This window comes from Babylonia areolata, chromosome 18, assembly GCF_041734735.1.
Source record: "Babylonia areolata isolate BAREFJ2019XMU chromosome 18, ASM4173473v1, whole genome shotgun sequence".
Lineage (NCBI taxonomy): Eukaryota > Metazoa > Mollusca > Gastropoda > Neogastropoda > Buccinidae > Babylonia > Babylonia areolata.
In genome coordinates, this window is record NC_134893.1 from 9,633,909 (window position 1) to 9,661,838 (window position 27,930).

A 27,930-nucleotide genomic window follows, 5' to 3' on the forward strand; every position below is an offset into this window, starting at 1 on the left:
CTTTCCTTTACGGTACTAGTTCATGACAGATAACAACGGATTCTGATTTCCTCTCACACACACACACACGCGCGCGCGCGCGCGCGCGCTTTTGCTTTCACTAACTGAGGCACCTGCCGTGAGTCAGTGCAGATTTTTCATTTTATTTCAAAGTTAGATAAAATTGTGGTAATACCTGATAAAAAAAAGTGAGACCATTTCAAAATGGACCACTCCCTCCAAAAAATATGATAATATTATAGCAGAGTTGATAAATAAACAAAGAAGCAAGCATTGCTTGAACTGCGATCTTTCAAAGTCAATGATCAAGCGCTCGCAGTCTCAGTGTGCCATGAAATAACCATCCGCGTTGCAGACGACTTTCGTCTCTCTCACCGGAAGACGAAACTTTTCCCCATGACAACAATATTTTACTCTGAATTTTATATCATAAGTACTAATGGTACCAAAAAATTAGTATAACAATGATCTTATGCTAATTATTTTAGTATCTTGTAACTATCTTAACATTTACACGATGAAAGCCACATTTTTTTTAGGCACTATTTTGTCTGTCGCAGGCAGTAGCGTCTATAACGACGCTGTGCGGTCGATTGGAGTGATAAGCGTCGAGTGCGTGTGGGTTATTCACTCTGTCATGCATGAAGAGATTACAATGCGTTTTACGGGCTAATGAGCCCCGTTACCTGGGACCGAGCCCTTTGAGAACAACAACACACCCGTGACACCGTTAGAGCTTCACCTTTGATTTCTTCGCCAGTGACGTTTGTCGCAGAGGATTTACAAACAACGACAAAGAATGTGATCGGCGACTACAGGTGCTCGCAAAACAAACCAACTTGACAAGGAAACGTAATACTTCACAAGGACTATGGCGGCTCAGCAGATGTTTGAACCCCGGATCCTATACGGACAGGGCAAGCGTGCGACAACGTTGTTGACACAGGATGGGTGTGTGTACCCCATCATTGCCCACGAGGCTAAGCATGATAGGGTACGACATTGCTCGGCTCCCCAGTACGGCGACCGTATCCAGCGTGGAGAGAGGCCGATGCACAGGAGTACACTGACACTGGCCAAGCCTCCCTGGGATGCTGATTACAGCACCACCAACAACAAGGTAGGCGATATACATGTGCAGAGCCTGTAACTAGACTGCCATGTGGTCAAGCAATGATTACGCTGCCACTACCAACAGCAAGGCAGGTGATACATGTGCAAAGCCTGTAACTAGACTGCCATGTCATCAAGCAATGATTACAGCACCACCAACAACAGCAAGCTAGGTAGGTGATACATGTGCAAAGCCTGTAACTAAACTACCACGTAGTCAAGCAATTATAACAGCATCACCAACAACAAGGTAGGTGATATATGTGCAAAGTTTGTAATAAGACTACTGTATATACCATGTGGTCAAGCAATAATTACAGCATCACCACCAACAAAGTGGTGTTACACATGCAAAGCCTGTAACTAGACAATCGTGTAATCAAGCAATGGTTACACCACCACCACCAGTATGGTAGATGATACGTGTGCAGAGCCTTGATTATAGACTACTACCATGTGGTCAAGCAATGATGACAACACCACCAACAACAAGGTAGATCATGCACATGCAAAGCCTGTAATAAGACTACTACCATGTGGTCAACCAATGATTACAGCACCACCAATAATACGGTAGGTGTTGTGCAAAGGCTGTAAAAAAAAATTTTTTAAAGAAAGAAAAAAAAAGACTACCATGAGGTCAGTCAATATTGGAATAAATGATGAATCAATGAGCCATCCTCCAGTTGTTGACCAGTTCAGTTTGAAAGAGGTTACTTAAAAAATGTGTTGGTTATGTCAGTAATTCAATGGATAGTTGCTGTCTTTGCATCGTGTGTCTGTGTTTTGTTGTGTATGTTTGTATGTGTGTGTATGTTGTGTGTGTATGTTTTGTGTGTGTGTGTGTGTGATGCTGTGTGTATTGTGTGTGTGTGTGTTGTGGTATGGGGTCTTTTTTGATCTTGTATTTTTTGTTTACATTTTGTTTCCTTTTACTCCTGTGTTTTTGTTATGGGTGACAGGGCTTCTCATATGCGACCCACTACCATAGAACAAGTGAAAGGTCACCTTTCATATTTAAAATGACAGCACGGTATGAGCTGATGGGGAGCACTGTTACTGGCATTTGGGTTGATTTGGATTCTGTCATTATTTTTGCTAAGAATATTAGATTATTACTGTGGAAAATACACATTCTAAATACACTGGTGTGATTAGGCCTTTAGAAAATCATCAATCAAACAATTCCCCTTTTTTCTTTTTTTTCTTTTTTTCCCGTAGCATTCTTTTAGCTCTGAAATAGGCTGCTTGCGTGGGGATCACTGTTCATGAGTATTTATGATATTTGTGCACAGCACATGAATAATTTGAATGGCAAGTGTAGTTTTGATTACAATGATGATGATGATGATAACAACATTGATAACAACAACAAGTAGTAGTAGTAGTGCATTGGGTTGCATTACGCAAGATTATGTGCGAGGGAAGGAAAAGGGAAAATTACTTGTTGACCCATTCAGAGATGGCCCATAAAGAGATTGCGGGATGTGAATGCTCGATTACACACATAAATCACTCTTGCACATGCAAACCACAAACATACACGCACACATACAAACACTCTTACAGAGTGCATACACACACACACAGACACACACACACACAGAAATACTTTGCGCACGATCTCACCCTCACCCCCCCACCCCATTTTTTGTTTTTTCGTTGTCCCGTGCACATGGGGGGATGTAATGAGTGAAACCTGAACAGTTGCTGTTCTGCAGATATTGTTCAACAGATTTGTTCTTGGAGGTTTTTCTTATTTTTGCATGTTTTGTGTGTGTTTTTGTTTTGTTTTTTAACCGGCGGTGTCCGGTGCACGTGGAATGGGTGAAATAAGTGAATTCTGAACAGATGCTGTTCTGGAGATATTGTTCAATGATTTTGTTCTTGGAGGTTTCTTTGATTTTTTCATGTTTGTTAAAAAATATTCATGCTGCAAAACAAAATATCAGTTTCATTTGCCTGTGAATATGTATCAAATTAATAGGGAGTACCTTGCACACACACACACCACACACACACACACACATACACACACCTTTCTCGTCTTCCGGACTTTCGAAAATTGTTATTTCTCTTACTTTATTTGAGCATACTTGAACACGTTCACTTTTTTTTCTTTTTTTTTTTTTTTTTTTAGACTTTAGAGAATCGTCAACCCGAAACTCCCGACTGCGTAAGTCAACTGAAGACTTCAGTCCTTTTTTTCTATTATTATTTTTGTTATTTCATAGTAAATTATTAATTGTTGCTTTTGCTTGTGTGTTTGTTTGATTGTTTTGGTTTTTTGGTGTTGTTGTTTTTTTCGTTTTTGTCTCCTTTTCCTTTATGATTTTCTTTTCTTTTTCTCTTCGGGTTTTGGAAACTGAAGTTTCTGTGTGCCGGGTAGGCATTTTAGTTTCCTTTATTGTTTATTTTGTTTCGTTATTTTCACCAAAACAGACAAGGTTTACCAGAACACATGTAAAGGGGGAAGATACAGCAATAATCTCCCTTCATTAATCATAAATGCCTAGTATTTCAGTAATTTCAGCTAATGTCTAGGGCCTATAGGAGACTTTCAAAAAAGATGTGATGTCTTTCAGTTTCTTAAACAGAAAAGTAATTCTATTTGTTTTTTTTACAGGATACTCATTTTGTTAGTAAACAGGAGAAACAGATAAGAGCAGAGTGGGGATATGAATGTTTCTTTGCTTCATTTACTTCACATTTCAGAGGTGTGGCCATTTTGTTTAGTACTGATTTTGATTTCAAAGTTAAAACTGTAATAAGGGATGCTTTTGGAAATTATCTAATTATGATTATTCAAACTATGGAAAAAGACATCGCACTAGTTAATATTTATGGACCTAATAGAGATAACCCACATTTTTATTTAGATTTAGAAAATCAGATCAAACAACTGGAATCTGAAAACCAAATTACAGGAGGTGATTGGAACCTAGTTTTGAACCCACCACTAGATTATGATGATTACAAACATATTAATAATCCCAAAGCCCAAGAAAAAGTTACTAAACTGACAAGTGAACTGGAATTGATAGATATATGGAGAGAAGTAAATCAGAGACATAAGGTATATGTGGAGAAGATCAAATCCACTGCAAGAATCCAGACTAGATTTCTTTTTAATTTCACAAAATCTTTTATCATATGTAAAAGACACAGATATTTTGTTTGTTTGTTTACAGAAGTGATCATTCATTTATTTCAATAAGAATTTAAGAATGATAGTAAAACAAGGAATTTTTGTGACATTCGATTCATCACTTCCAAGGGATAAGAATTATGTTGAGACCATAAATGATACAATTAATAGAGTAAAAGAGTAGTATGCAGCATTAGTGTTTAATAGACAAGAAGTGTGTAATATTCCTACAGAACAAATACTCTTTACTATATCAGGTCAGTTATTCTTAGATGCCCTTTTTATGGAAATAAGAAAAACATCAATGGAATATACTATACTATATAGTTCTAGAAAAACGAAAAAAGATAAACAAACAGAAAAACAGTTAGAGGAGGAACTTGAGTCTTTGGAAAATAAAATAACACAAGTAAATCACAGGAAGAGTTACGGCAAATTCAGGATAAAAAGGATTGTCTTGTTCATCTTAGAAAAACAAAAGTACAAGGAATATTGATAAGAAGGAAAGCTAGATGGGTGGCAGAAGGGGAAAAAGTGACAAAATATTTTTGTAATCTTGAGAAAAGGCATTATATTAGTAAACAGATGTTTAAACTTGTGTCTAAGAATGGAATAACTTTAGATAAGACAGAAGACATGTTACAAGAAACAAAAGAATATTATCAGAATTTATATCAGGAACATGAAGTAAAAGATATCAATTTAGATGGGTATGTTAGTTTTTCACCTAAGTTTCAGTTTCAGTAGCTCAAGGAGGCGTCACTGCATTCGAACAAATCCATATACGCTACACCACATCTGCCAAGCAGATGCCTGACCAGCAGCGTAACCCAACACGCTTAGTCAGGCCTTGAGAAAAAAATAAATAAATAAAATAAAATAAAATAATAATAATAATAGATAAATACATTAAAAAAGAACTACTACTAATAATATTAATATGTATAAGGCGCAAAAACTTGATGAAGTCAACTATAAGCATACCAAAAAATAAAAATTAAAAAAATAACAGAGACTGAAGCAAACGCAATAGAAGGGGCAATAACATTGGGAGAAGCAACACAAGCACTAAAGAAAATGAAGAATGACATATTTATTGGGAACCAGTACTACCAAATGCTTGTAAAAATTGGAATCATTGTTTCGAAAACCAACTCAAATGGAAGAATGTTTTTTTGAATACACGAAAGATACAAGAAATAAAATTAAAATGGTTTCAGATTAAGATTAATTATTGTGTACTTGTGACAAATTCTATGTTGAGGAATATGGGAGTGTTAACAGACAACAAATGTAATTTTTGTAAAGATAAAAAAGACATGATCCTACACTATCTATGGGAATGTAATCATGTAGAAGTGTTTTGGACAGAGTTTGTACGCTACTTTAAAGAAAAGTGTCCAAACTGTGGTAGACTTGATCTTAACTATGTGTTGGTGCTCTTTGGGTGCGACAATAAAACAAAAACTGATGGTTGCTTCTTACATATCTTAATGATAGCCAATTTTTTTATATACAAATGTAGAATCAATAAAGTAAATCCAACAATACAAATGTTCATAAAAGATCTTAAAAAGGCATACGAAATTGACAAGTATGTTTTTAGAATATCCATGGAATATAACAAATTTGTGACAGAAATGGGCACCATATACATATATATCGTACAAGATTAAGATTTGTATTATGTATAATTAAACCTATATTACTTTGATATGAACTGGGCTCAGCAGTACCAGTGGAAGCAATGTGTGAACAGATAGTATACTGTCATTACTACAATTTCATTGTAATTCGTGTGTTATAATATCACACAGATCAATGTTTGAATTGATATTTGCTGTTCTGCCGATGTGATGCTTGATGTGGAATGGTTGATGTTCGGAACGCTATATTGTTGTGCCTTCCTAATGTGAAATATTTATTTGGTATGTAAACCTTTGTCTGAATAAAAAATGTTACCCCCGAAAGCGGAGTATGACTGCCTACATGGCGGGGTAAAAACGGTCATGCACGTAAAAGCCCACTCGTGTACATGCGAGTACGTGGGAGTTGAAGCCCATGAACGCAGAAGAAGAAGAAGAAGAAGAAAAAATGTCTGGGGGGAAAGAAAAGTAGTAGCAGAAGTAGTGGCGGCAGTAGTTGTTGTTGTTGTTGTTGTTGTTGCAGTTACAGTAGTAGTATCATCATCATAATGGTATTAAGATCATCTCAAGAAAATATAAACAATGAAAAATGGCATTGACCTTACACCCAACTCATTTCATCATAGGTCAGATACCCCTCCCCATCTCTCTCTCCTTTTCTCTCCACACCACCCCCACCCCCCACACCCCCACTCTCTCTCTCTCTCTCTCTCTCTCTCTCTCTCTATCTATCTATCTATCTATCTATCTATCTTTCCTTCCCTCTCCTTCTCTCTTACTTTATCTTTCTGTCTCTCTCTGTCATTTACTCACTCTCTCACCCCCGATCACACACCCAACCCCTCACCCACTCCCCCCTCCCCTCACACCCTCTCCCTGCCCCCCTTCCCCTCCCGCTTCCCACAATCCTTACTCCTCCCACCATGTGTTTGACAAACACGAAACTGAGTGGCATATGACGTTATACAGGGCTAAAATCTATAGTGTACACAGTAAGAAGCTTTACTCAACCATGCACTGCAGGTACTACAGTCACAAAAGATGTTTACTCAGGAAATTTGCATTTGTGATCTGACATAGTCATTCGATCTACAGTCTACATGTGTGCTGTTAATTATTGCATACTGTACAGAACACACACATTCACACACACTCCACCCTCTCTTTCCCTACACACACACACACACACACACACACACATGCTCACACACACACAGCTAAACACAAATAAGCATGGTTATGCACTTGGAATTGTAACTGCTATTCTGATGCATTTTATATAGTGATACAGTCCAAACATGACACAAGAGATATTTGTATATATGAGAATAATGACATATATATTGTATACATATTGTACTGATATTGAATAATGTATACACATTTATATATTTCAAATGCATAGTATATATATACATTAAAATGAATTCATGCACAAAACCACTCCGTTATGCTGAAGACTAGAATCAAGAGCCAGTGGGTGTGGTCTTTATGATGATGTCTTCACCTGAAATTGTGACCTTATCAGGAATATGACTTTATCAAACAAGATCAGACAGATACTGACAAAAGGAATTGTGTAATTGGTAAGAACTTTGCCTTCTGGACAGCTGAGACTGAAATGGAATGTATGCCTGTTAACTGTGACTGTATTGGTCTTTTGTTCCTAAGTTGTTGTTTTTTTATAAAAGACACCATGGTAGAGTTGAACTTCTGATCCAGTGGTCAGGGTTCGATCCCCTGATTTGGCCTGGTGTTGTGTCCTTGGGGAAGGCATGTTACTCTAATTATTCCCCTCGCTCCATCCATGTGTGAATGGGTACCTAACTTGGTTTGGGGAAAGTTAATATGGCAGAAGGATAGGATTGGGCCCTGCTTTCCTATTACAAACACTAGACACAGTGGACATGAATTCACTGCCCCCAATGGTTGTAAAAGGCTATGGTACTCTTAACCATTACTTTTAACATTTTCAAGTAAAAAGGATTAAATTCTGTGCTGTGTCTGCTGTAAAGCTGTGACTTTTCTTTGAGTGCAGAGTAAACAGGATAGTTGTCAGGCAGGCTTTTAGAATCTATTCATCCATAGAAGTGCAGGAATAACGGAATCTTTTAGGAGAGTTGAAAGTAATCGACAAAGAAGTTGGGGTTGGGTTTTTTTCACATGGTTGTGGTCTGTGAAAGACTTTCTTTGCAGTTTTTGACATACAGAGCAGGTGTGATAAGCTTTTGAAGGAAAGTGAATTGAAGGACACAGAAAGAGGTGGTGTGTGTGTGTCTGTGTCTGTCTGTTTGTGCCTGTTGCTGTTATGTATGTGTCTGTGTCCTTGTGTTTTTGATGGAGTGTGTGTTTGTGTGTATAAGTTGTTGCTTTTTAATGGAAGTGATCTAGGTCAGATCAGAAAACACACACACACACACACACACACACACACACACACACACACACACACACACACACACACACTTGCACATACCCAATCACATGCGTACACATGCTTCTTTTATATAAGAAATAGGACAGACAGTGAGAGAGAGAGTGTGTGTGTGTCTGTGTGACAGAGAGAGAAAGAAAGAGAGACAGAACGAGAGAGAGGGAGGATCCAGCACATCAATCAGATTCACCGAAACATGAAAAGAGAAGCCTGGCATTCACAGCAGTACTGAGGCATTTAAGTGGATCAAAAGTAAGATGTACTGTGACCCTAACATGTCATATTCCAACAGATAAAAGGGCTTTAGAAAAAGGGACCACCCTTCAGCTTACTGATCAAACAGCAACCTTTAAGGGGATCAGTAGCTTGCCAGAGCGTGGGCAAGCATTAAGACATGGCTCAAGATATACTTGGTGCCTCTGGCTGTGGGGTGGAGTGGCTTGCTCACCAGGGGTGCAGGGGTGGTGGTACGTCCCAAGATCACAGCACAATGACAATGAACCACTGTGTTTTGTTCAGTGTCTTGGTTATGTGTGGAGTTAGTTTTGGAGCTGTGGTATGTCCCAAGATCACAGCACAATGACAATGAACCACTGTGTTTTGTTCAGTGTCTTGGTTATGTTTGCAGTTAGTTTTGGAGCTGTGGTATGTCCCAAGATCACAGCACAATGACAATGAACCACTGTGTTTTGTTCAGTGTCTTGGTTATGTGTGGAGTTAGTTTTGGAGCTGTGGTATGTCCCAAGATCACAGCACAATGACAATGAACCACTGTGTTTTGTTCAATGTCTTGGTTATGTTTGCAGTTAGTTTTGGAGCTGTGGTATGTCCCAAGATCACAGCACAATGACAATGAACCACTGTCTTTTGTTCAGTGTCTTGGTTATGTTTGCAGTTAGTTTTGGAGCTGTGGTATGTCCCAAGATCACAGCACAATGACAATGAACCACTGTGTTTTGTTCAGTGTCTTGGTTATGTGTGGAGTTAGTTTTGGAGCTGTGGTATGTCCCAAGATCACAGCACAATGACAATGAACCACTGTGTTTTGTTCAATGTCTTGGTTATGTTTGCAGTTAGTTTTGGAGCTGTGGTATGTCCCAAGATCACAGCACAATGACAATGAACCACTGTGTTTTGTTCAGTGTCTTGGTTATGTTTGCAGTTAGTTTTGGAGCTGTGGTATGTCCCAGGATCACAGCACAATGACAATGAACCACTGTGTTTTGTTCAATGTCTTGGTTATGTTTGCAGTTAGTTTTGGAGCTGTGGTATGTTTGGAGAAACAGTGTCCTGTACTGTTTTGTTTCATTTTCTTTCTCTTTTTGTTTGTTGTTGTTGTTGTTGATAAAGACAACAAGAATAGATTATGTGGTTGACAGATTCAGAAAGGGAAAGAGAAGTTTAGATAAGATAGTAAGTTACTGTTTAGTTGACTGGTTCATTACAGAGGGTTTTGCTTGGTTGGTTGTTTTTGTTGTTATTGTTGTTGTTTAGGATCCGTAAGCACAAACATGCACAGAGACACACACAGTAAAATGCACTCACTCACACACACACACACACACACATGCACGCACACATGCACACACACACACACACACACACACACACACACACACACATTTTCATGTACACTCACCAACTGCTTTGAACATGCATGGAATTTCATGGCATCAATGTTTTCTCTCTTTCTTTCCAAGTCGCATGGCACTGGTGCCTTTTGTTTTTCACATTACAAAACATGCACATTTTCAGTGGTTTCCACCATGTTTACTATCCAGGAAGAGTGCTAGTGCTGTTGAAACTGTATGTCACATTTTGTGTAGTTCTTTTCACAGAATGGCATCCATTCTCCCTGTCTTCAGGAAATATCAGTGTTAAAATGACCCCTTTGGGATTGACCGAGAGCCAGTGAGGATATCAGTCCATCCCTTCATCTCCCTCAGCTACTGTACATATTCCGGTGATAGATAACTGTACAGTCTGTTCCTATTGTTCTCACCGGCTATCAACACAATGACTGGCACAGACTCTTAATTAATCACATATTCATTATTTCGTTTTTTGGGTAAATGTGGCAGTGTCAAGAAACATAACTCCATTTTTCTGGACATGTTCTGTGGGAATGTGTTTGCTTCAACCCCCCCCCACCCCCATCCCCCACCCCCTCAACCACCCGCTCCCCCCATTCTCCCCCTCTCCTCCCCCCCCCTCCCCTGCCCATCTCCAACAGTAAGAATGCTTTTTATCTTTGTTTAATATGACAGCCATTCTTTATTTTATGTTGATGTATTTATATGTTTCTTTGTTTATCATGCTGAAAGTTTCATGGAGGCAGCAAAACGCTGGAACCAGAAGGCCGACCACCAGCCTCTCGCTCCATGCATCGCTCACAGTTCAACTTTGGTGGTTATGGCGGGTACGGGACCTACCCAGGGGTACCCAGGGCATGAGGTGGAACATCCCGACGTCTGGAAGAGTGACTACACCAAGACCTATTTTGAGAAAGACATTGTTCCGGTACGTTGTCTTTTCTGTTTCATTGACTGCAGATTAACGTGTCTTTATTTGTGTGCACCTGCATGTACACATTCACTCTTAGACATACACACACCAGCACACAGAGATAAATGTTATGCTTGCAAATGTACCACACTTTTTTTAATCATATAAATTCCAAATACAAGCATTCTGTGTTGTATTTTGAATGAGTGCATGTGTGTGTGTGTGTGTGCGTGTGCGTGTGCGTGTTAATATATCTGTCAGTGCACGTATGTGTACCTGACCACAAAGTGCAACATGACTATCAAAATGAGATTAAAATTTTTTTTTTTTTAAAAGGAACCATAGTTAAACACATTTTCACCACTTCATGCATTACCTATAGTATAAATCACTCTGTTGTTTATCAGCATAGTTCTGGATGTTATAACGGAGAGAGAGAGAGAGAGAGACAGAGAGAGAGAGAATACATGTCACTGGTCATGACGCTGGCAAGTTGTCTGCTTTGCTTGTTCAGGCCAATCGCCTTCACCTGACCTCGCTGGCCAACCGCATCAACCAGACAGAGGGAGTGAAGATGAAGGAGGTGGTGAAGCCCAGCGAGGGGCCCATGAATTACTTCACCCAGTACAAGAGGGTCCACGACAAGCTGGGCACACTGCGAGGGCCTGGGGTACAACGGGGCTACCCCATCCGTGAACAGTACAACACCATCACAGGTAGGGTCTACCCCATCCGTGAACAGTACAACACCATCACAGGTAGGGTCTACCCCATCCGTGAACAGTACACCACCATCACAGGTAGGGTTTACCCCATCCGTGAACAGTACCAGGGTCTACCCCATCCGTGAACAGTACAACACCATCACAGGTAGGGTCTACCCCATCCATGAACAGTACAACACCATCTCAGGTAGGGTCTACCCCATCCGTGAACAGTACAACACCATCACAGGTAGGGTCCACCCCATCCGTGAACAGTACAACACCATCACAGGTAGGGTCTACCCCATCCGTGAACAGTACAACACCATCACAGGTAGGGTTTACCCCATCCGTGAACAGTACAACTCCATCACAGGTAGGGTCTACCCCATCCGTGAACAGTACAACACCATCACAGGTGGGGTCTACCCCATCCGTGAACAGCACAACACCATCACAGGTAGGGTCTACCCCATCCATGAACAGTACAACACCATCACAGGTAGGGTCTACCCCATCCGTGAACAGCACAACACCATCACAGGTAGGGTCTACCCCATCCGTGAACAGTACAACTCCATCACAGGTAGGGTCTACCCCATCCGTGAACAGTACAACACCATCACAGGTAGGGTCTACCCCATCCGTGAACAGTACAACACCATCACAGGTAGGGTCTACACCATCACAGGTAGGGTCTACCCCATCCGTGAACAGTACAACACCATCTCAGGTAGGGTCTACCCATCCGTGAACAGTACAACACCATCACAGGTAGGGTCTACCCCATCCCTGAACAGTACAACACCCTCACAGGTAGGGTCTACCCCATCCATGAACAGCACAACACCATCACATGTAGGGTCTACCCCATCCATGAACAGTACAACACCATCACAGGTAGGGTCTACCCCATCCGTGAACAGTACAACACCATCACAGGTAGGGTCTACCCCATCCGTGAACAGTACAACACCATCACAGGTGGGGTCTACCCCATCCATGAACAGTACAACACCATCACAGGTAGGGTCTACCCCATCCGTGAACAGTACAACACCATCACAGGTAGGGTCTACCCCATCCGTGAACAGTACAACACCATCACAGGTGGGGTCTACCCCATCCATGAACAGTACAACACCATCACAGGTAGGGTTTACCCCATCCGTGAACAGTACAACACCATCATAGGTAGGGTCTACCCCATCCGTGAACAGTACAACACCATCACAGGTAGGGTCTACCCCATCCGTGAACAGTACAACACCATCACAGGTAGGGTTTACCCCATCCGTGAACAGTACAACACCATCACAGGTAGGGTCTACCCCATCCGTGAACAGTACAACACCATCACAGGTAGGGTCTACCCCATCCGTGAACAGTACAGCACCATCACAGGTAGGGGCTGCCAGTTTGACAAAAATAAAGAAACGGTTATAGGTTTCATAGGCTTTTACAGACATCAGGGCAGTCAGTGCATGTCCAGGAATTTGGCAGAATGGATGAAACCCACATCCTCATGGACACTGCATTGGCAGATAAGACGCTCGTCTGCCAATTCATTGTCCACGAGGGTCTGGGTTCGATTCCAGCTCCTGCCTTTTCTCTGAAGTTTGACTGGGAAATCGAACTAAGCATCTAGTCATTCAGATGGACGAAAAACTGAGGTCCCATGTCCAGCATGCATTTGTTTCACTGAAAAAAAACCCATGGCAACAAAAGTATTGTCCTCTAGAAATATTCTTAAAAAGAAGTCCACTCTGATAGGTACACAAATATACATGCATGCACTCAAGACCTGAGTGTATATATATGACAGTCAGTCGTGTCCGACTATGACCATCAGAACAGCAGAGGAGGCAACTGCTGTTCTGACTATTTGGGCTAGAATTTGATTATAGTGGAGAGTGTCTTGCCCAAGTACATCCCCAGTCTCTCGGCCAAGAGGGTTTTAGGACAGTCGGCGTTGGGATGGTTCCCAAAGGCCAACTAGCCCACAAGGCTGCAGCACTAAGATCCAGTGCAATTTTGCCTCCTAGTTTGAGAGTCATAGTCCTTCACAAAAGACTGAGCTGTAAATGGTTTCCCACTGACTGGATAAACCATTGATAATACAGCTCTCACTTTGCTGTTGGCCCAAATGTAAACCTGACTAGGCATGTTGGGTTGTGTAGCTGTCAGGCATCTGTCCAGCACATATGGATTTATCCAAATGCAGTGACACGTCTTTGAGAAACTGAAACTGAAAGCATATCCATTCTGTGTAGGGCTTGTATTGAATGCAGGAGCCAAATCCTCTCCTACCACTACTGCCTGCATATGGTCTTCTGATTCCTTCTTCTTCTGTGTTCGTGGGCTGCAACTCCCAAGTTCACTCGTATATGCGCGAGTGGGCTTTTACGTGTATGACCGTTTTTAACCCGCCATGTAGGCAGCCATACTCCGCTTTCGGGGGTGTGCATGCTGGGTATGTTCTTGTTTCCATAACCCACCGAACGCTGACATGGATTACAGGATCTTTAACGTGCGTATTTGATCTTCTGCTTGCGTATACACACGAAGGAGGTTCAGGCACTAGCAGGTCTGCACATATGTTGACCTGGGAGATCGGAAAAATCTCCACCCTTTACCCACCAGGCGCTGTCACCGTGATTCGAACCCGGGACCCTCAGATTGAAAGTCCAACGCTTTAACCACTCGGCTATTGCACCCGTCTTCTGATTCCAATACACCTGTGGAGTCCGCATCAACAAGTGTACGATAGCAATAATGGGAATTATCTCTTACAAAAATATCAAGAAGTTTGGCACGATATCAGAGTGGTTATCATGTTGGACTTTTAGTCTGAGAGTCCTTGGTTCAAACCCGTTATCGGTGCCTGATGGATTCAGAGTGGAGATATTTCCTATCTCCCAGGTCAGCATATATACATGTATATATATAGACAGATAGATAGATAGATAGATATACCCAAATGCAAAAGAACAGAGAAAAATAATGTATACCTTTTTTCCCCCCATTTCTTGCTGACTGATGCCATCTCTAAAGTATCACTCGTGCATTCTTTTAGTAGCCTGACCATTGCATCAGGTTCATGCGAGGATCAGGCATCTGCTCTTTGTTTTGTTTTTTTCTAGGTGCAGCATATATGGATCAGTCGATATCTTTGACATCTCCTTGAAACTGAAACTGATGAGCTTAATAAGGATTTGATTCAAAGAAAAATAAACTGCATGACAGGCTGTCCTGTACATTTCATCATGAAAACTGCAGTCTGCACAGTATGGGGCCCCTCTACAGCACTGCCCACTGTTGTGTTTTTTGAACAGGGGAGGTGATGGGCCTTGCCTGGAAGGAAGAGAATCACCGCACGTCGGGTAACCGAGTCCTCCACGGGATTCGGAGTGCCATGCCCAGCACTACTCTCCAATGATTTCAGCGCCTCACGTTCCTGACAGGCCTGTCACCTTTGTGCAATCTGGTGTGAACTGTCTCGCCTGTCCTTCATTGGGTTTTTTTTTTTTTTTTTGATTGTTGTTGTTGTCTTTTTTTTGCGGCCCCATGATCTGCACCATTTCTGTGGCATTACTCCTAGGCCACTCACTCCAAGTTACACGACCATGCCTTGGTCTGGGTTCGTGTGTCGCAGTCCCATCGTTGGCAGTCCGCAGGGAACAATCGATTTAGGTTACCAGGAGGCCACACACCAGAGGAGATCCTGCACTGCTGCCGAGTCACTTCGGTGGTGTTCAGTCATGCCTGTTTTGATTTAATGTACTTAGGACACCACCTACAAAGTCCCTTATTGCCTGTTCATCCTTTTTTTGCCAGCATTAATATTCATTATTGACAGTCTTGTTATGACAGCAACAATATTGAGGTGTTTTTTCTCCAGCATTACTATTAATTTTACAGTCTTGTGACAGCTTACAATATTGAGGTGTGCTTTTGTTGTTGTTGTTGTTGTTGTTGTTTTTTTTTGCCGGCATTACTATTTGCAGTCTTGTTGTGACCATTGACAATATTGTGAAAAATATATTTCTTACTTTTTGGGGTTTGGGTTGGGGGAGTTGCTATGAAATGGGAGATGATACAGGTCAACACAAATTGTTGTTTATCAACACAAAGGCCTGTTATTACAAAAGTGTATATGCATGTGAATGAATGCATGTTCATATTAATGCATGGTGCATGCTAGTGTTGGAGTTTTTCCTCTTGCCCAGTTTTCCAGTCACATGTATCACATATGTAAAACCTCTGTGCATGTGTGGAAATGTGTGTGTGTGTGTGTGTGTGTGCTTGCATGCATGCGTGTGTCTGCGTGCGTGCGTGCGTGTGTGTGAGTGAAAATGTGTGAGTGTGAGTTAGGACAGGGTATTGACGAACCCATATATCAAACTTAATTAACATGAAAAAGTTATGGATATGCTTGATGGGAGACTTGCTCAGTGACTCCAAATGAGTTTTACTGTATGATAAATAGCTGTATGCATGCATGAAGTATTGTCACATATGCACTAACACAGGATCATTGTTCCAGTGGTTAACTGTGTTGTGCAGCAAATGTTTTTTTTGTGTGTATTGTTTGGTTTATTTCAAGTTGAACACTCACAACGAAACAATCTGATTATTGTGAGGATTATTTTACTAATTTCTTAACCTGGCCATCACTAATCCAGATCAGTATTTTTGAAAATTGTATTGAATCATATCAAATTTGATGTATTGTTATTTCCATAAGTCCCATGTGATGATGCTGTGATTTTTGTGTGCTTAATCAAATATTTGAGGGCAGTGGGTGGGTAAGAGTGAGAGGAATATGATCATATTGATGTGGACTTGGGCATAGTTATTTATTTATTTGTGAAAAAGCGCTACTTTTAAACATTATGATTTGTTATTTGCATGTGGCATTGCTGTATTTTAAAAAAATTACCTTTCCATTCCCTTCCCTGTTCAACTGCTTTTGGGTATGTCCTCACAGTTTGTAATAAGAGGTTTGGATCTAAGATCATTCGCATTGGCTGCTTGTAATCCTGCACTTGTGATACAGCTAATAATCCAGTAAATAACCAAATGGCCTCATCTTCTCTGTGCGAGTGTGTGTGTGCATGTCTATGTGTGTGTATGTATGCCAACATGCGAACACAATTTATGTGCCTTCTACTGTTCCAGGCCATTTGTTGTCTCTGGTTCTTTTATACCAAAAGTTGATACTGACAGTAACATCGAGTTTTATTTACTCTTGTTGTCTATGCTTAGCTAAAGCCTATTCCTCGTGCTGTCACAACAAATGGTAATGACACTGTTCTGAAACAATTTACCCGGTGCCTTATTATAAATTAAAAGGTTGTTTAATGACTTCATCAGGTCAAACTGCATAGTCTGTTACAAACGTAAAATACAACACACGGCAACACCGACTGAACTTCATTCATTCACACACACACACACACACACACACACACACACACACACACACTACCTCTTTCACTCGCTCATCACATCCACCCAGTTTTAACAACAAACAGAAGAAAGATACACAGATGTAAACAGCATCCAGCCATTTTATTTTTATTTTTCCATTGGCCATGACAACAAAATTCTTCAGTACACAATATAAAAACTGGAACAATATTCCAGCTACTTACACAAAGACAAAGGCTGCATGAAGAGGACATTTTACTACAGAGAAGTGAGACTTTTTTTTTTTTTAATATCTGGACAACCTATAAACAAAACACAGAAACAAAACAAAAGATATTTCCAATGTTTTTGTTGTTTTTTCTACTGTAACTCACACAAAAAATGTTCTATGTATGTTTTCACCTTAGTTTTATTTCTTTTCTATCAGTTATGAAGCAGGAAAATTCCAAAAGGCCTCAGAAAACGGACTGCTTTCTGTTTGTCATTCAAGCCATGCAACTTCAGGAAACTGTTTGCTGGCATCAAAATCCAAAATCATTTTAAATGAGAAAACAAAAACAGTGTTTACTACCATAGAATAAAAACAAAAACAGATGGTTACATTTACAAAATCAAAAATACCACTACATTTCCTTTGTATCATAACAATTATCAAATAAATAAACAATTATCAAATAAATAAACAAACAATTAAACAAAATAAAACATAAAAGCAGATACACAGGAGGAACACAAACTCAGTGAGAATTTGAAAACAAAATAGCAACATTCAAAAAAGGAAACAAAATAAAAGATTTTTTTCAAATTTTAAATCAAAACAAAATAAATTTAAAAAACATCTACTGTTCTGGTGAAATGCTGTCTTTAAAACCATGTAACTCCGCAAAATTTGGCTGAAAATTCTTGCTCAGGTCAAACATTGTATCCCATTTGAAAGAAGGTACAGCGAGTTCCTCTTCACCGATTTGTAGTCACTATACTCATATCCGTCAAAGACAAAATTACACAAAACAAGCAAACAGCTACACTGCTGAGGGTTTTGCACAGTATACATATGAAGAGTAAATCAGGAAATCAGAGAAATGGTGAGGTCTGGGGGATGGGCTGTCAAGCAGGGAACAGGAGGCGTCCATAAATGTCACTAATCAGAAAGATTTGCGAACTGAGTCCATCCAGAGGGAGTATAACTGAGCTGGAAAACGATACACACAGAATACTGTAACTCCACAACAATACTAACACATCTGGTAAGAAATTTTTAAAAAATCAAACAGAACCGGATGACACAGACAGACTAATCATACAACCCTAAAATAATGTCACACAAAAGGAAAAACATCAACAGTGAAACACTGACACGCAGACTAGACAGGTTATCTGGATCATAAATCTTCAAAAGTATGTAAAAAGATTATGTATATATATATTCAAATACAAAAGAAAACATGGGAAGGTCAGGACATAATTCGGTCTATTATGAGAGGAAATACAGAACAGAAATAATACATCTGTAAAGAAAATTGAGAAGGATAACCACAAGATCAGTTTACTTTTTTCTTTTTAATTACGACTTCAGGTCATGCGATCAGCAAAATAAACCGAGGTATCCTCTAATTTCTCGTTGTAACTCTCCTCCTTCAACTATGGAAACAAAACATTGCTGGCAAATCAAGCTTGTTACTAGAGAAATGGGTGGAAAAATAAGATGACAACAAAAACTACTCACGCATTAAGATTAGATGGAAAGGAACAAAGCAGAGAGGGAGAGAAAGACAAACACTTGACATGTACTGTGATGGAGTGGGAAGGAATAAATCAGAGAAAGTGAGTGAAGACAAGCACACGGAAGTGAACTGATGTTCACAATGTATGTACAAAACCCCTCCACCTATGAAGTCGCACAGTCCTACAATGGTTTCTGTTCACTGCCTGTTGTGAAACTGAGTTAAACGTTGGGAACATTAGACTGAAATCAACATGCTGTGTGGAAGACCATGTGAATGAAATGTCATGCCGTCATGGTAAAAAGTTGTTAAGTGCCACTTCAGAAAAAATACACTTCTGCTGACATTGCAAGTTGGTTCAAATATTAACTTGCCAAAATAAAATCAAATGCTGCTCAAACTGTTGCTACACAAGTCTTCATGTCTTTGTTCTCATTAATTTTTATATTATTTATTCAAGGTACACATGTTCATCGCTCAGATATTTGTTCAGCATAAGTATCTGCCTGTCAGTACTTTTTTCTTTCTATTTTTTTTTACAAGTTGAGCCTTTTTAACTAGCAACGAAATCCTGCAGTTTAGAAGAATGTTTGTAAATTCTAAAGGAAACAATCAACTGTACTTACGTTACAATACTGGCGTCAGACATTTTCATACTTCCAATCTATCATGTTTGAAGTTTTGATGTTTGCTTCACTCCTTGTCTTTCACTTAAGTACGCAAACCAACCAGTGTTCCCAACATTTCACTCAGCTACACTCCACAAGGTGACAGATGTAGGTGAATGTGTACAGTGGAAACAAACAGGTCCACTGCAGTAAGAATCATGTGGACTTCCACCACTCACTCTTTATTTCAGAAACAAATCATCTCTCTCTCTCATTTTCTTCCTCTCCTCCTCCTCCAAAGTGCAGTCTTCCCACTTCTGTCTTGGGGACACATTGTATCACATGTTACAGTTCTTCACTAGTGCCATCAGTTTTAGTCCAAATAACGTATTCCAGAGAGCCAAGATGATGTTGCTGTGCTCCTCAAACATATGAATACAGTAAAATCTCTCCCCCTGTCTGGCCTCCACACAAAGGGAGGGAGGTGACAAACCCATTTGCATCAAGGAACGACTTATGCCCGATACAATAACCTTTACTGTGGCAAACATTCTGGTAAACTGAGTCACAACAGCCACTCTCCGTCAACTTCTGGAAGGTGTTACAGTCATAATATTCCATGCAATGTTCAGACTGGATCACATGTGCAAGAGGGCCAACCACTGGCAACCCCTCTCCCTCCAGCTGGCTGCCTCCTACAGGGTGACCCGCTGCTTGTTGCTATGTCCAGTTCCTCTGCGGTAGTGAAGTAAGACCTGAAGATGTGGTGACGCTGCCCTGTCCTCCCCCATCACCGTGTCAGGCCAGTCAGCGCTGAAGTCCCTGGTGATGACGCCAGTGACCTGTACTGCAGTCAAAGGCAGGAAGAGGGTGGGGGGAGGGGGTCAGTTAAAGATAATATCTCCGTACGATGCGTTGCTGTGTTGTCCATTCCGTTCCCTGGCCACCCCCAGCAGCCCGCGGTGGGAGGAGGAGGTAAGAGCCATGGCAGGGAAGGAAGGAAGAAGCGCTGGCGGGATCCCTTTGAGGCCCGTCAATCAGCACAGGGGGTGGAGAATGCTGGGACAGCGGGGTGCCCCGCTACCTGTCATGTTCACACCCACGGTGTCCAGCCTTCATACAGCACTGCTAGGTTGTCCAGGTCGCGCGCCTCCTTGATCACGTAGTCCACCTGCACAGCACACAGCCAGGCTTTCAGTGAGGCACTGCACCGAAACTCCCATCACCTGCTTACTGATCAGTCAACAATCCCCCCCCCCCACCCCCCTGCCCCCCTGTTCACCCTCCCCAACAACTGTTCACCCTGAAGCCCAAACCCCTTCAGCTGACTGTCAACAAAATAATGTCAATCTAAAACAACCGCACAACTATTCTTTTTTCCCCAAAATGCATATGTTTTTTTCTTTCTTGATGCAGGACAGGGTTCTTTTCCACAAGGATTAAGCATAAAAGTACAATGCAAAAATACCTCCGGTTGAAAACTTATGTTTCCAAGTATTCTTGATACAGTTAATATTATACTGCCATTACAACAGGCACAGTCCAACATGAAATCATCATTGACACATCAAAAACTATTCCCCAAATTATGCACACACACACACACACACACACACACACACACACACTCCAGTATCTGAAGACTGCTGGACTTCATCACTGACCTGTTCAGGGACAGACAGACGTTTGGACGAGTCAGGGTCGCGTCCGTCAAGCTTCATCTTGACCCGCCGCCACACCCCTACAGCGTAGCTGTTTCTCTCCTGAACAGCTGTGTACACACCACACATAACTCTTCATGACAGCTGTGTACACACCACACATAACTCTTCATGACAGCTGTGTACACACCACACATAACTCTTCATGACAGTTGTGTACACACCACACATAACTCTTCATGACAGCTGTGTACACACCACACATAACTCTTCATGACAGCTGTGTACACACCACACATAACTCTTCATGACAGTTGTGTACACACCACACGTAACTCTTCATGACAGCTGTGTACACACCACACATAACTCTTCATGACAGCTGTGCACACACCACATAAATATCTTCATGACTGCTCTGTACACACCACACATAACTCTTCATGACAGCTGTGTACAAACCACACACACCTCACATAACTCTTCATGACAGCTGTGCACATACCACACATAACTCTTCATGACAGTTACACACACACTCTCTCTCAGTATTCCTTTCATGTCTCTCCAACCAAGTGCAATGGTAATCTCTTTTTTTTTCTTTTACTTTTTTTTGGGGGGGATCCATCAAAATCCCTCCACATTTTGAAGCTTCTTCATCGAACAAATCCCCCCCACCTGCTAACGTCTATTGGTCCATCAAAATCCCTTCATCTGCTAAAATCAACTGATCTGTCCAAATCCCTCTCCCTGCTAAAATCTATTGATCTGCCAATACCCTCCACCTGCTCAAGTCAGTTAATCTGTCAAAATCCCTCCATCTGCCAAAACCCTATTTTTCTAACAACTAAATACAAACAAGAGCATTTTTTCTCTGAATGGCAGACAAGATTATATCTAACAGCTGTACACACACACACACACACACACACACACACACACACACTCAAAAGCCTGCACAACAAAAACGTCTGGGGCTTGACCACCAGTGTTTTCATGAAACAGCTCCCCAGCGTCTATGTGAACTTGATCAGTCATACAAGCCAGCACAACCACTTCGCCCGAGTTACACACACACACACACACACACAAAAAAACGAGAGAGAGAAATGTATTCGGAAAAAAAAGTATTTTGGCTTCAAATCTTTCTCATAGTCATATGCTGCCACCTTCCTTTGGAATGCACATCCTAAACATCTCAAACAGTATACCTCTCTGTTGTTTTGATGACAAAACATGCTTGTTTTTACACATTTTACTGTTGTGATGTCTTTGCTGCTGCACAGTCTACATACATCATTATCCTATTAGCAATTTCTCCGAATGGTGGATTTTTTTCCGCTGTACAATGGGTGTTGCTTACTGTCTCACAGTTTTTGTTCTCTTCTGAGCATGTATACCATGCATTAATTGCCCCACAAGATTCAAATCATCATCATAATCATGCACACACATACAGACACATTCACACACATACACTCACACACACAGTCTCTGTAACACACACACACATCATGGTCTCCAACACACATCCTCTTTCACACAAACACACATATTTACTCTCAAACACACATGCAGACTCAGTATCAGTCTCTCTCTCTCACACACACACGCACACACACACACACACACACAGTCTCTCTCTCTCTCTCTCACTCACTAACAAGCGCACACTCAGTCTGTCTCTCTCTCACACACACACACACATATGCACACAGTCTGTCTCTCACATACACTGTCTCTGTCTCTCTCTCTCTCTCACACACACATACACACACACACACTCAGTGTCTCTCTCAAACACACACACACACACACTCAGTTTCTCTATCAAACACACACACTCTCCAACCTTTGCCGGTGCGAGGGTCTCTGGACACCTTGTCTCTCTTGGCGCTGGCTCTGTCCCGATGCTGAGGACTGCCCACCACAGAGGAGCTGCCCTCCTTCAGCATCAGCAGACGATGTGCCGGACTGCCGCTCCCCTCCTCCCCCCTCTTCATCACTGAACACACACACAGTGCCACATGACACGGGGAGCCTAACACACTCTCCCCTCTTCATCACTGAACACATACACAGTGCCACATGACGCAGGGAGCTTAACACACTCTCCCCTCTTCATCACTGAACACACACACAGTGCCACATGACACAGGGAGCCTAACACACTCTCCCCTCTTCATCACTGAACACACACACAGTGCCACATGACACGGGGAGCCTAACACACTCTCCCCTCTTCATCACTGAACACACACACAGTGCCACATGACACAGGGAGCCTGACACACTCTCCCCTCTTCATCACTGAACACATACACAGTGCCACATGACACAGAGAGCCTAACACACTCTCCCCTCTTCATCACTGAACACACACACAGTGCCACATGACACAGGGAGCCTAACACACTCTCCCCTCTTCATCACTGAACACACACACAGTGCCACATGACACAGAGAGCCTAACACACTCTCCCCTCTTCATGACTGAATACATGTATGTGGTTCGTCCGTCGGGATCGATGAGGACCATCTAGTCATCCTGGGGGTGGGTGGGTTGGGCTCTGTGGGTGCGTAGATGACTGATCATGCCAATCCGCGCCCGGAAGGTTCTGACGCAGTGTGGACAGGGGATGGTGGCGGCTGTCAGGGACTTGCTGGCACTGCCTTTCCTGGACTGTCTGCGTTGCTCTGCTGCAGCGATTCTGTTGGCCTCACAGGATTTGGCGCCTTTGTGGACAGCTGAACGCCACTTTGGTCTGTCCATTGCATTCAGCTCCCATGTGTCGTGGCTGATGTTGAAGGCCTTCAGAGAAGCTTTCAGAGTGTCTTTGAAGCACTTCTTTTGGCCTCCATGGGAGCACTTGCCATGTTGGAGTTCGCCATACAGCAGTTTCTTGGGGAGCCGGTGGTCTGGTATGCGAACTACATGGCCTGCCCAGCACAGCTGGGCCTGCATCAAGATGGTGTAGATGCTGGGCAAGTTTGCACGAGTGAGCACCTCTGTGTCAGGGATCTTCTTTTGCCACTTTATGCCGTGAAGTTTTCTGAGGCTCGTGGTGTGGAAGTGGTTCAGCTTTTTGGCGTGGCGTTTGTAGACCGTCCATGATTCACATCCATAGAGCAGTGTGGTGAGAACTATGGCCTAGTATACTTTGAGCTTCCTCTCCAGGGTGATGCCTCTCCTGTTCCAAACATTCTTATGGAGTCTGCCGAAGGCAGTGCTGGCTTTGGCGAGTCTGACATTAACCTCGTCGTCAATGACAACTGTGCGAGAGAGTGTACTGCCCAGGTCACTGAACACATACACAGTGCCACATGACACGGGGAGCCTAACACACTCTTGCCTCTTCATCACTGAACACACACACAGTGCCACATGACACGGGGAGCCAAACACACTCTCCCCTCTTCATCACTGAACACACACACAGTGCCACATGACACGGGGAGCCAAACACACTCTCCCCTCTTCATCACTGAACACACACACAGTGCCACATGACACAGGGAGCCTAACACACTCTCCTCTTTGCAAAAACACAGCATGTCTCAAAAAAGCCACAAATCAAAGAAAAAAGGAATGCAAATGTCCGGTCGTCCAGCTACACTGACATAAACCTATGTAGGGCACCCACCTCGTGTCACCTCATGGCGAGGAGAGTCCTCTTCCCGTTCCGGCTGAAGCAGTGGAGGTGCAAACTGCATCAACCCATCGTAAATGCTGCCAAAGAAACAAAACATAATAATAATAATAATAATAATGGTACTTATATAGTGCTGAATCTTGTGCATAGACAAATCTAAGCGATTTTGCACCAGTCATTCTCACGCACGCATAACTCTAAAACTGGAGAAACTAAAGACAAGGAAGAGGCAGGGAAGGGAGGCTATTTTGGGAAGAGGTGGGTTTTAAGGCCAGACTTGAAAGAGCTGAGAGTGGAGACTTGACGAAGCGAAAGAGGAAGTTCATTCCAATTGCAAGGTCCAGAGACAGAGAAAGAACGGCGGCCAACAGTCGAGAGTTTGAATCTGGGTATGCGTAAGTGGAGTGGATCCGAAGCTGATCGTAGTGAGCGAGATGGAGTGTAGAGGTGAAGGCAGCCACAGAGATAGGAAGGGGCAATAAAAACGTGAAACACTAATAAAAGTCTCCAAGAAAGATGGACTGAACTGTTCGATGATTAATTTTTGCATCAAGATTTTAAGGTTTATTCGAAATCATGCACACTTGCACTGACATAATACGGTTAACAAATTTTGAACATCGTTCGTTTATTTATTTATAGTCTGTTCATCTAAGATGATGATATTAGGCTGAAAGTAAATGATATTATTATCATCATTTGGATTATTATCATTTCTATCATAATAATAATTGTTATTATTAATTAGAAATCGACATTTCTGTTAAATTTTGAACATTCGGACATCCTTCATTAGTTATACTGATTAATGCTAGCCAGAAACGTTGAATAACTGTGCACTTTTATAACATATGTCTAACACTATCTCTCATTATATTACAAAAACTGTATAGACCACCGTTAGTTCATCAGTCTTTTTAAGTACAACCATGTTCCCAGACATCTGTGTATGATTCTGAGCTGAAACCATTATAGTTATCTATCAGAAATCTTACCAATAAAAAAAAAAAGAATTATTAAAAAATATGTCAATCATTCATGACGTTAAGATTTTCATACCATTTTGCACACCACTGTGGATGGATACAGTTGAATTAAGTTCAATTATGACCTGGTTCGAGATAAAACTTGACAAAAAACAAGAACGCCAGAGAATCGACAGACAGACAGAAAATACAAAAAAAACTTAGCCGTATGGAGAGCACAGGAACAGGAGTCATAATGGCTGCCAGAAAAAGAGGGCGCTAGCCAGCGGGACAAAGGGGAGGTTACCTACTTCCGGGAGGTTATCGGCCATAGTTTCGTTTTCTCCACATAGGCGGATAGTAGTTTGCACAGGCAGGAATGTCAGAACCCTGCCGGAGTCTGCACTAGTTGGGTCACGGTTAAGTATGTGTAATTAAATTAAGTTCAACTTCTTATCACGTTGGGAAACTTTCTCCTCTATGTAACCACAATCAGAGAAAACCCGTACCAATGAACAGAACACTCACCCTGGGATCTGAACCACGAGGTCCTGCAGAACAGTCTGTGTGGTGAACATGCTGGCCTGGGTGGCCTCCTCGCTGACCACAGACTTGAGGGCGGTGGTGATGTTCTCCGAGAACATCTTGTAGGAAGACAGGTAGTGGCGGATACCGTCCGGGTTGATCTCCTCTCCATAGTCCTGCTCCTCCAACTGCAACACGCACACAACATTTCTCTTCTGAACCAGACAGGGGGAGTCAGACCCAAGCCAGCTCTCGGACGTGCTGGTCATGGAAAGGCATCTGTAATCAAATTCTCTTTCTGGCATCGACAAATAACACTTTTTTTGGGGGGAGGGGGTGTGTAATATAAGTGGTATACACATGCATTACTTTCTTCCTGGCACGTACATACAATCTTTTATCTTTTGTGGAGCACTAATTCTTTTTCTCTTTAAGTTGAGAATTAACTCTTATGACCCACCCATGGTTCCAAATTACAATACACAGGAAACTGTGGGGGGGGGTTTATATGAAAATGATACAACACACAATATTAGCCCACCCATCATCTGCATGTATTGTGTGGCTGATCAGGACATGGCTCCAGTCCTGGATCTTGTTGGTAACTTAGGCCTGATTGAAAACATCAAAAGAACAAAAGCATCATTCTTCTTTGTCCCCAGTAGTAATAAAGACATAGCCCAGCTTCAGTTTCTCCCGAAGAACAAAGCCAGCCACTACCTTGGCCATGGTTTTCAGGATGGATCGGATGTCAGACATCAGCTTGTGGTGTGTGGACAGCAGGCTGCGCAAGTCAGCCACTCCCTCCAGTATCTTGCTCTGCAACACATAGGTGTAGTGTTCGCATAAAATCTGAGTGTTGTAAACTCTTGATGCATGAAGATATGAAGGCTGAGAATGTTTTTGTTGACTGTCATGTACTCTTTTTCCCTTGCTATAGGAGAAATATAAGTTCATGAGCATTAAAAGAATAACAAAGTGGTAGGACCAGGCAGATCAAGGAGGTAGAATGTAGGGGAGGGCATATGCTACAGGAAAGGGCCTTGCAAGGATACCTTCTGTTAAGTTAAACTATGAATCATTCTGACAAGTTGTCTACATTATGTCTGTAATTGTGAACCCTGCATTTATGTTTACTGTCATGCTGTACAATTTGCATACACCTTAGTAATCATTTTAAAATCCTAACAGTGTCATTAACACCTACAATACACCAAAATAAATCCTAACAGTGTCTTGAACACCTACAAACACTGACATAAATCCTAACAGTATCTTCAACATTATGAACACCAGTGTAAACCTTCACAGTGTCTTCAACAGACACAAGAACCAACATAAATCATGACAGTGTCTTAAACACCAACATAAAAACCTAACAGTGTCGTCAACATCTATAACCGTCAAACTCCAAACAGTGTCTTCAACATCCACCGACACAACTCCAAACAGTGTTTCCAACACCAACAAGCAGCACCAAACAAAGAGAACCAAGACCAGACCCCAAACACACAACCCCCAGGTCAACAGGAGGGCTACCCACCTTGCAGGAGGTGATCTCTACATGCTGGGCATGCAGGCTGTTCCCTGCTTCAGACACGGACACAGAGATCTGTTCTGTCACCGCCTGCAGCCACACCACGGTCACCCTCTCTCCAAGCTGCAATGGCTGGAACAATAATAATAATGATGTGTATTTACACTCTACTTCCTTAGCGCAGGGGCTAAGAGCGTTAACAATCAACATCAACAGGGAACAAAAATGGTACAAAACTCAGGCACTATAATCAATACTCATAAGCAAGACAAAT

General features: G+C 41.9%; 2 protein-coding genes across 2 annotated transcripts in view; one reads left to right on the forward strand and one right to left on the reverse strand.

Annotated features, from left to right (window-relative positions):
* Window positions 1-619: 619 nt before the first annotated feature.
* LOC143293171 (uncharacterized) lies at window positions 620-16,719 on the forward strand. The gene is given in 5 exon segments (XM_076604095.1): window positions 620-1,120; window positions 10,666-10,797; window positions 10,799-10,861; window positions 11,361-11,562; window positions 14,886-16,719. Coding segments are annotated over 5 exon segments (750 nt in total). The 5' UTR covers window positions 620-871; the 3' UTR covers window positions 14,990-16,719.
* Window positions 16,720-17,109: 390 nt separating this feature from the next.
* LOC143292424 (serine/threonine-protein kinase SMG1-like) overlaps window positions 17,110-27,930 on the reverse strand; it is a 102,276-nt gene continuing 91,455 nt past the window's right edge. Inside the window, exons 68-74 of the mRNA XM_076602692.1 lie at window positions 27,663-27,788; window positions 26,840-26,938; window positions 26,123-26,307; window positions 24,621-24,706; window positions 22,829-22,981; window positions 20,980-21,086; window positions 17,110-20,486 (exon numbers count right to left, since the gene is read on the reverse strand). Of these exons, the coding sequence (XP_076458807.1) occupies window positions 20,409-20,486; window positions 20,980-21,086; window positions 22,829-22,981; window positions 24,621-24,706; window positions 26,123-26,307; window positions 26,840-26,938; window positions 27,663-27,788 (834 nt within the window). The 3' untranslated portion in view covers window positions 17,110-20,408. The remainder of the gene's footprint in view (window positions 20,487-20,979; window positions 21,087-22,828; window positions 22,982-24,620; window positions 24,707-26,122; window positions 26,308-26,839; window positions 26,939-27,662; window positions 27,789-27,930) is intronic.